The 10,708-nt window shown below is 39.5% G+C and overlaps 1 protein-coding gene and 1 long non-coding RNA gene across 3 annotated transcripts in view; one reads left to right on the top strand and one right to left on the bottom strand.

The window, feature by feature from the left end:
* pde4dip (phosphodiesterase 4D interacting protein) overlaps positions 1-10,708 on the top strand; it is a 151,206-nt gene that overhangs the window by 20,972 nt on the left and 119,526 nt on the right. Inside the window, exon 4 of one of the 2 annotated variants that reach the window (XM_019882631.1) lies at positions 9,114-9,224. In XM_019882631.1, the coding sequence (XP_019738190.1) occupies positions 9,114-9,224 (111 nt within the window). Of the gene's footprint in view, positions 1-8,551; positions 9,225-10,708 lie in introns of those variants that run through there. The other variant, XM_019882630.1, reaches the window with a different exon arrangement.
* LOC109523460 (uncharacterized) lies at positions 4,226-9,197 on the bottom strand. The gene is made up of 3 exons (XR_002169767.1): positions 9,112-9,197; positions 8,415-8,417; positions 4,226-4,291 (listed from the first exon to the last, which is right to left on the bottom strand). It is a non-coding gene; the product is annotated as an uncharacterized LOC109523460 (long non-coding RNA).

Genomic DNA, 10,708 nt, shown 5'->3' on the forward strand with positions numbered 1-10,708 from the left:
CTTTCAGGTGGTACTTCACATAGTCGTAATCGGTTTCTAGGTTGCCCAGCTTTCATTCTCGCCATGATCTTAGCTTTCAGGTCAGTTGCTGCCTCGCTCAGCATTTCATTCATTGGGGCTGGCCTCCCGTTCTCATCATCTGCATTCATTGGGATTTGCCTCCCAATCTCTGGTAAGACCTCCTTCTCTGATCTGGCAGCCTGGGGTCCTTCACCGTGGACCCTGCGTTGTACCTCATCAATCTCAAGTTGTGACAGCAATTGCCGTTTGTGGATGTTGGAACACTGAGCTACTAGTTGTTTCGTGGTCAACCGTGACTGTGGGTTTCGAAGTAACCATTCAGCCCGCATTCTCTGCATGTAACCCCTCTGACTAGGGTTGCTTGAGTAGTAGCATTCCAACAGAGCCATGTTTTCGCATCTCGCCCATCTCCGCTTTGTTCCAGTAGCCCATTATATATATAGTTATAGTTATAATTCTGGATCCTTGTTGTCTTTTGATAAAAGCATGCCTCATACATGTTCATAAAACACCTGGGAGCCATTTTAAATTGTGCGGGAATATCATGATCTGTCTTGGGACTTTTGTTTTATAGTTGTACCTGTACTTACGAAATTAATTGGTTCTGGAAGAAATTTATTAACTCGAAAATTTTGTAAGTAGAGACGTGTTTTCCATGTAAATGCCCTAATGCGTTCCAAGCCCCCCTCAAAATTCAGACATAAATGTTTCTTAAAGCATAAAAATGCATCAAAATATGTAACAAATACATGTTATAATTAGATTATTGCACAATAAATGAGAGTTGTACATAATGTAAAAAACAAAGAAGAGAGTAACTAAAAATGATGGTCATTCAACTTTTAACTGTGTCATCATAATTTTTTGCCCTTTTTAGTCCATGTTCTCGCTCAGAAGTGGTATTGCCTGGTGTTTTGTGAAGAACTGATCCAAGGACGTTTGCTTTTGTCGGCTTTTAACAATCCTTCGAAAATGTACAAGTAAAACATCAGCATCGTGAAAGATCGCCCGACTGGTGTTGACTTTTTCTGGGTGATTCACATTTACGTAAAACTATGCAAACACCTCATGGCCCAAGGAGTGAATGACGAAGACGCTGCATCTACACTTATCTCTTTATCGACACACACAGAAACACATACGGTAGTGGTCCCTCTTAGCCAATGGGATGCCAGGCATCATGCAACTTGACACACATGATTTGCTTTGGCGGGCCACATAAAATGATGTAGCAGGCCGGATCTGGCCCCCGGGCCTTGAATTTGACACCGGTGGGTGAGCACATCTGCCTCACAGAACAGGTGTTGGGTTCAATTCCAGGCCCTGCCGTCCTGTGTGAGGTTTGCGTTTTCTCCAAGTCTTCTGGTTTTCTCCAACATTCCAAAAACATGCACTGTAAGTTTATTGATCACTTTAAAGTGGCCATAGATGTGATTGTGAATGGCTGTTTGTCTATGTGTGCCCTGTGATTGGCTGGGAACCAGTCCAGGGTGTACCCAGCCTATTACCCCAAGAAGGCTGGGATATGCTCCAGCATGACCCGAATACCAATCTGTAGGATCAAGTATCAATTATACTTCATCTGTCACCATTATTTGTCAGACCAATGATCAAGTATATGTCAATTCATAAAATACATCTTACTGTTGATAATACAGTGAAACTCCTCTACAACAAAATCATGTTTGCAGCAAGAAATTTTTCACAACAGGGGGTTTTTCACTCTAGCAAATTTGATCTCAGATGTAAACACATATACACACACACAAACACACACACACACACACAAACGTAATGTGTACACGCACACACAAATGTATGGAAAGAAATTGCAAAATTTATGATCAGCATTCCCTTTCACTTACATCAATTTCTTGGATAATGTGTTTTATTTTGCTTCCTCCGTCTTTCATTTTGATCACTTTTACCCTCTTCCAGCATCAGAGCTCTTCTTGTCTTAGCTGCTTGGCATCCAAAGGTTTGTTTTGTCGCCATTTTAGCAATGCAACATTCTTGCTGCGTCTGAAACTAACAATAAGAAATACTTCCTGGACTACTGCACATGTGTAAACCAGTGTGGTGGTTGCTGTTGCCATTTCCGAACGAAGAAGTAGAGGTCGCTGTTGGATTAGACTTCATTGAAGTGAATTTCGTCGCTCGGCAAGAGCAGACAAAAAGATTTCATATAACACAACACGGTTTTTTTTCGTTGTATGGGGGGCAAGAGAATGGGAATGGTGTCAATGCATGAAGATTTTTTCACACTCGGGTATATTTTCGCCCATGTAGGTTTCGTTGTAGAGGAGTTTCACTGTAGTAACACATTATTGTCAAAATGTTGATAATTTTATTTCTGGCACAGAGTCTGGGATTATTGATTTCCTGGACAAAATATCAGTTCCATTATTTATATTTACTGTAAGATAGATAACGCTTCTGCGGCACCTCAATCATACCTTAATTATCTAAAAATGCTCCTGCAAATGACCATTTCACAAAATTTGTTACACTTGACAGATCATTTGAAAATATTCAACGTCGACCAAAGCAACCGTATACAGTGAAACTCCTCTACAACGAAATCATGTTTGCAGCAAAAAAAAAATTCACAACAGGGGTTTTTCACTGTAGCAAATTTGATCTCAGATGTAAGCACACACACACACACACACGCACATATACAAACGCATCCTGAACTACTTCCAGAAAACACACACACACACAAACAAACATATGTGTACACGCACACACAAACGTATGTGTACTCTATTTTTATTCCAATAGTGCATAAGTATGAGCACACACTTATTTGACACTTCATATTGTCAGTGTAGAAAGAAAAAAAGGGAAAGAAACTGCGAAATTTACGATCAGCATTAAATTTTACTTTCATCAATTTCATGGATAATGTCTTTTATTTTGCTTGCTCTGTCTTTCATTTTGATAACTTTTACCCTCTCTCCCAGCATCAGAGCTCTTCTTGTCTTAGGTGCTTGACATCCAAAGGTCCGTTTTGTAGCCATTTTAGCAATGCAACGTCCATGCTCGTCTGAATCTAACAATAACAAATACTTCATGGACCCGGTGGCTTTTCTTTCCACCATCTCACTGTCTCTAACTCGACCTCCCCCCGATCGCCACCCAAGACAGCGTTGCTCAGCTGATGTCATGCAATTAACTTTTAAGCCAGCCACGGGACGCTTCGTAGTCCTCGATGGCCATAGTTTGCTCTCGAAGGCTAAAAACCTTACGCTAACTGGAGCGCTTCTCTCTCATTACAAACAAACAAACAAATCATTAGCGCTCCAGTTAGCGTAAGGTTTTTAGCATGATAACAAGTAAAGTCTTCGAGGAAACGTTCGTTTATTTGAATGCCCGTCGAGCCATAAGCAATTTACTCCGAGCAGCTAATCGGATGCATTCCACTCTATCTTCTATGGATCGATCTTCAGTATCTACACACATAGACAGTGAGGTCCCTCTTGGCCAATCGGAGGCCAGGATGATGCTCGGTAAGCCAATGGCAGAGCAGCTATGAGTATGTTGCGTTCAGGAAACTCGCAGCTGTGACCGAAATAAACATTGTTCACTATGTAAACCAGTGTGGTGGTTGCTGTTGCTGTTTCCGAATGAAGCAGTAGAGGTCGCTGTTGGATTAGACTTCGTTGTAGTGAATGTCTTCGCAAGGCTGGAGCAGAGAAAATGATTTCGTATAACGCAACAGGGTTTTTTTTCGTCGTATGGGGGGCAAGAGAATGGGAATGGTGTTCATGCATGAAGATTTTTTCACATTAGGGGGTATTTTCGCACATGTAGGTTTCGTTTCAGAGGAGTTTCACTGTAGTTTACCTGACTGTCTGTGGTCCGCCTGAGATGGTCAAGTAAAAATCAGATGCCTTTTATTGGCGGCGTGGGGTGGCGCTGTAGGACGCAACCATTTCTTCTTCTGAAAAAAAAAACAACAAACAAAAACAAAAAAAAACAGCATAGACCAGCATGCTTTTCTGTTTATTTTTTCATGTTGGTCTTGCTGGTGTTGACAGCTATTAACAGGGCAATAGCATAATACTGATCTTACTGGTGTCATTAGCAAGAACAGCAACAAAAGCAGCCAAGATTCAATCACGTGAACCTTTGGTCACTTGTCAGTCCCCTCTACCAACTCAACTGCAGCTACCCAGCAATACCCTGCTGGTAGCTGGTGACAGCAGCAAGACCCCAGCCGGTCACCAACTATCACCAGCTCCTAGCAGGGCCTCCTGGCAACATGCTGGCCCTGGTGCATCGCCGGCTGTGGCACACTTCATCGAACAGGTTGCTCACTGATCAAAGGTTTCTTGAATCTTTTTTTGAATCTTGGCTGTCATGTTTTGGTTCACTGCTGGCCAGCAAGACCAGGACGCAAACATAACAAGACCATCCTAGTCTATGGTGTTTTATTGTTGTTGTTGTTTTTTGCACTCTGAAAGTCTCCTTGAAAAAATAAAATCCCAACAATAGTCTACAGATCACTTGCCAGCCACCTGAGGTGGGCTTTTACTGGAAAATCTTCTCATAGTTCAGTACAAAAATGTCAAATCAAAACAGCAGCAAGTATGTGATGGGAGAAATAAAATCTGGTGAGATATAGTCATTCATGATATTGACATCTGGAGACACTGTCCATAGGAAAGGGGGTCTTGGGTCTCCCTGGAGCGCTACTTTCCTGAGTGCTTTGTATTTTCAGCGCGAGCCCCTAAACTAACTTTAACAATTGTTGCCCTAATTTCAGTCCAAACGTACGGTGTGTGTGTGTGTGTGTGTGTGTGTGTGTGTGTGTGTGTGTGTGTGTGTGTGTGTGTGTCAGTAAAGAAAATCAGTACAAACATATTTGAACAGTCTGAGAATTATGGACTTGAGTTAAAAGAGTGATCCTTCTGTATTGTAACATCTGGGTTTCAGTCTCTTTTCAAATGAAATGTACAGATTTGAAGTATGGAGGAGGGGCAACCGTCAAGCTCATGTCAAAAAAGTGTCCACTTTCTGACAGAACAGATTAAAGTTAATTGACCTTTCTATGCCACTGTAGATTTACATCAAGTTTCTTTTGACAGCGGTAGCATATGTTGGTTCTATCATCATAATAGAGCTGTCTGAATTATTGGATCCAGGTTGTACCTCTGCGTGTGCATTTGTGCTCTCCATCCATTTGCATCTGTTTAGGGAATATATCCTGCTTTCAGCTTGCTGGAAAAGAAAAAAATGAACAGGGCAAGTATTTATAAATGTCAAACATTGTAATAATATGCAATCATGGGGTTTTCGTTTAAAAAGAAAAAAAATCACCCAATTGAAGTAGTTCTTTCTCAAATGGCCTTTATTAGTCCACCGGAGAAATTGAAAGCACATGGTGGCATATAAATGTGAATTCTAGCTGACCACAGAGACACTTAGATTGATAGAGGGAGGAGGATTGCAAATAATTTTAGCCATTAAAACCTCAAGACAAATTAGGTTAGTTAATCTGTTATTTTGGTCTCAGCGATCACTTCTGGAAAGTCATGTGTTATGAAAGGTTCATCAGAAATTAATTGAGTTATGGTGGTGACGGAAGAGGGCAGGTTTTACCAAGACAGAGCTCTGTATTTTAGGAGGTTTGTTTTTGTTAATTTGTATGTACAGTACCAATCAGAAGTTTGGACATTCTTTCCCTTCCAAAGCATGAAAAAGTGTATTCAGCTACAATATGCACTTTTAAGTATGATCATTATGTATGTACAGGCTCTGAATTTATGTAGTTTACATACAATATAAATCAGAATTTTGATACTTCACAAGAGATTTTGTAATTTTAAAATTGTAAAATGAGCAGCATTGTCAAAACAAGATATATACTTTGGCTTTTCGACATAATATATAATGTTAATTACACTAGGTTACTTGAAACATACATACAAATTTCAACCTCTAAATATTTTTCTGAAGGTGTGGTTGATTAGAGTGCTCTGGATCAGGGCTTCTCAAATGCAAATGCTTAAGTGGCACAAATAATTGTCTCAACCTGTCAAAGGTCCATTTATCAAAGTTGGCCAGGCCACATCTAATGACACTGTGCTATTGAAAACAAAATGTCAAGCGTTAAGTAATTAAGGAATGTTAATAGCTAAGTCTTCAGTCTTTTGCTTCTTTGTGGTGTCGGTTCCATCCGCAACATATCCATTCAACAGGTAACATTTTCATCACGGTGTGAATACGTCAGGCAGTGCAGTGGACGTAGTTGAGGGGTGCTGTGTGTGAATCTCGGCTCATGGTATCGATGTGCCTCCAAGGATTATCCTCACACTTTCCAAAATATGCAACTTAAAAATTGTCCATAGGTTTGAATGATCATACAGGAAGCCCCCAATGTACAAACACAATGGGTTCCAAGAGGCTGTTCTAAATCTGAATTTTTCGAACACCTTAAAACTTCAACCTGTAAATGCCATTTGAGGTCATTTATATATATATATATATATATATATATATATATATATATAAACAAGGAGATATATTGACTTGGTTTATTTTTCGCCACACCAGCTGCAGATCGATATGTAACAGCTTGACAACCAGAATAGTCACGCACACATAAATTCACACACAAACCAAGCACCAATCAGTAAGAAATGTGCAGCAAATTATGGTTTTCCACTCTTACTGCATGTAAGTATGTTGTTAAGTAAAGTCGTATGGTAAAAGCATTGGGGTGGATCGACATTATTTTTCACATTTTTTTCTAACGTATACAGTCTCATTTATTTTAATGTCACATAAGGCATTATGGTCCGTCCCAGTATTTAGAGACAATACAAATATAAAGCTAAATATCATGCAGTTTACAGAAGAGCTGAGTCTTACAAATTAATTGAAAATACCCGCTCCAAGGAAGGGTTGGTCAAATTATTTTGTTTGCAATTTAATCTGTATGCAGGCAGCATATCATTCATTATTATAAAAGTCATTGAATTAATCTTTTTTAGCGATATGATGACCGAGTAAAACTTGATGACATTATGTCCTAAATACCTCAAGCAAATATACGTTCCTTTTTCTTCTTGCTTGAAAGCTTTTGTAAGTGAGTCACCAGTGCCATGTTTCATTAAAGTGCACCAGCGACACCGTCTGGACAGAGGGAAGGAAACCCGTACCTGCACACAACCTTATGTTGTCAGAGATCGAAATAATTAGTGCATGTACAAAAACATAACCATTTTCTCATTCCCACGTTTAGAAGACGTGAATATCATGTAAGCCAGTACGGGTCATAGATGTTCCCCTCACACAAACACTCGACACCTTTATGGTAACATCTTAATGGCAATGTTTGGTGAGTAAATCAGTGGCTCCGCTGGTTTGGTTATAATTGCTATGCTTTCACGCAAAAGCAAGTGTTGTGTTTTTCTGTTCAATATTTTGATTGTAAAAGGAAATTCATTATACTTTATGTTTTAACAAGGTTTAATTTGTGTCTTTTTCTGGTACCATTTGTGGTGTATTTCTTATCTCCTGAATGGTTGCTGTCACTTCGTACTGATGGCTGGCTGATGGCTCTCTGTTTATTCTTGTGTTGTACTCTTAATGTGCAGGCTGGAAAATCGACCTGATTTTTCGCAAACTCCAACCTTCCTTCCATACGCTTATCGGTCACCCCTTTAAAAGCATCGTCAGGCTCTGTCGTCCTGAAACCCTCTGGTCGGCTGTTCCAGAGGCGCGATCCAAAATAGATGAATGTAGCCTCTCCGTATGTTTTTCTTCTTGCTCTTGGAATAATTAAAGGACCTCAGGGCCCACTAGGATTGATATGATAAACGCATATCGGACAGATATGACCGCCTAAGACCATTAAGACATTTAAAACCTCAAACAAATCTTAAAATTAATTCTGAACCAAATATGGAAATGAAATACTCGTCAGGGGGTGACAAGTCTCGCAGGTGAGCTGAGGCTGTGTCTGATCTATTACACACTGCTGATCTTAAACATTAAAGTGGGGAAACAGCAACAAAAAAAAATATTTCGAAGGGGAAAACGTTTTCATACCGCCGTATTTCCGTATGCCTGTCTTATACTGCCCCCTGCTGGTCAAAGCGTGCCAAAAATGAGCAGCAGTTATTTGAAATTCTATTTAATTATGTCGTAATTGTATGCTTGTTGAAAGTACTGTTTGACATTATACAGTATTGATTTTCCTCATCAAAAACACATTACAAACATTGGCTTTATGTTTGTTTCGGGTGAAATAGATTGCCATTTTTATTCATTTCAATGGGTAAAGTAGATTACAGTAGATTTTTTTTAATGTTGTGACTTATAAGCGTCTTCATGTCATAAATTAACTCATACCTAAGGGCACGACCGTACTATCCCTGTACAACCTCACAGAACCGTCTATCACAGGGGTGCCCACACGTTTTCAGCGTGCAAGTGAGATATAAAATGACCAATTCCAAATGATCTATCTACTATATTTATTTAAAAATATGATAATTATAATTATTTATAGGTACAATCTAATTTGGTGTAGCTTACATAACTGCATGAATCAATACTGCACAAATACAACTTTTGTACTTTCTCTGACCTTTCTTCTGTCTGTATTTTGTGTATGGATTATCTGAAATTTAATGGGGCACAAAATAAACAACAAAACAACAACAAAAAATAAAATTATGGAATGACCCACATACACTCACAGAATTTAACCCAATGGAATGACGCATTCTTTAAATGACTTCCTCAGGGTAAAAAAGGAAACATGTCAACCACCACCCACCAGCTCAAGTCCTTTAATTCCTTTTTGCAGTGTCAGTGGCACTGACCCTCCCCAAACCAATCCAAACCAAGAGGAGCTCATACTCACGTTCGGTGTTTCCAGTTGGTCAATGTTTCAAACACAGATCTATCTGATTTGTGTAGTTGGAAGGAATCCTTCAGCAGCTCTGCATTTTTTTTTTTTTTTTTGCTTTTGCATCAATTATACTATGCTAAATGGAGGTATAATGCTCCCTCAGGTACATCAGCCTGGTGTCATGTCTAATTGCAATTTTCATGGTTACCGCACTATCTCACAGCATCTAAATGACCTGAAAAAGGAGAACTTCAGCCTGAAGCTTCGGATCTACTTCCTGGAGGAGAAGATAGAGCAGACGTTTGAGCAGAGCAGCGATGACATGCACAAGAAGGTGAGTTTATTTGTGTGAATACGTTCTCCAAACATCTTGACTTGCACCCCTCTCTGAGCATTGCTGTTTTCAGCAAAGCAGGCTTGTACTTGACATTAACTCGTGTGGAAAGCAGGTCTGCAACCGTTCTTGCATTCTTCCGGTTGCATGTTTCTTCTTTCTCAAATGTGTACGTTTGTCCATATAAAGTTATGACAATGCTAGGTGTGAAGACATGCTTTAAAATAAACAGCCACTAATTAGCTTGTTTTTCAAAATACACATTTGACCAGTGGCGGACCCTCAGTGCCAGCAAGGCCTTCTCTGCTGGCCTAAACATTCTCAGAAAAGTAAATTTACTTTTCTGAGAATAACATAAATTTGTTATTTTATTTTCATAAATATGTTAACAAAATTATTCTCTGTTTCTGTCTGATTTGTGTAGTTTGGAAGGAACCTTTAGCAGCTCTGCTTTTTTTTTTTTTTTTTTTGCTTTTGCATCAATTATACTATGCTAAATGGAGGTATAATGCTCCCTCAGGTACATCAGCCTGGTGTCATGTCTAATTGCAATTTTCATGGTTACCGCACTATCTCACAGCATCTAAATGACCTGAAAAAGGAGAACTTCAGCCTGAAGCTTCGGATCTACTTCCTGGAGGAGAAGATAGAGCAGACGTTTGAGCAGAGCAGCGATGACATGCACAAGAAGGTGAGTTTATTTGTGTGAATACGTTCTCCAAACATCTTGACTTGCACCCCTCTCTGAGCATTGCTGTTTTCAGCAAAGCAGGCTTGTACTTGACATTAACTCGTGTGGAAAGCAGGTCTGCAACCGTTCTTGCATTCTTCCGGTTGCATGTTTCTTCTTTCTCAAATGTGTACGTTTGTCCATATAAAGTTATGACAATGCTAGGTGTGAAGACATGCTTTAAAATAAACAGCCACTAATTAGCTTGTTTTTCAAAATACACATTTGACCAGTGGCGGACCCTCAGTGCCAGCAAGGCCTTCTCTGCTGGCCTAAACATTCTCAGAAAAGTAAATTTACTTTTCTGAGAATAACATAAATTTGTTATTTTATTTTCATAAATATGTTAACAAAATTATTCTCTGTATTCTTTACGTCATATTATTTCCACTTAGTCGAGTGGCTTTCAATGTTATTCAAAATAACATTGAAAGCCGAATAACTTATTTATTATGGTAGAGTTTTTAACCAATCATATTTCAGCTAGCTTGTGTTGCCAGGTAAATTAAACTTGCTCGGGGCCTTCAGATTAAACAGAGCAGGCCCCTTTGCGCTGTAAATGAACGGGCACAGTCAGGTTTCAATAGCCAATCAGATCACGAGTCAGACTCTCGTGATCTGACTCGTCTGCGTACTAGGGCCAGCTAGAAGGCCTTACGTCGAGACTGGCCGTGCGCGTTCGGTGATTGGATTAGCGCATTTTCTGTTTCCTGAGAATTGTATCCTGACTTGTTCAATAAAGATTAAAAAAAAA

Source organism: Hippocampus comes, unplaced genomic scaffold, assembly GCF_001891065.2.
Source record: "Hippocampus comes isolate QL1 unplaced genomic scaffold, H_comes_QL1_v1.1 scaffold384, whole genome shotgun sequence".
Lineage (NCBI taxonomy): Eukaryota > Metazoa > Chordata > Actinopteri > Syngnathiformes > Syngnathidae > Hippocampus > Hippocampus comes.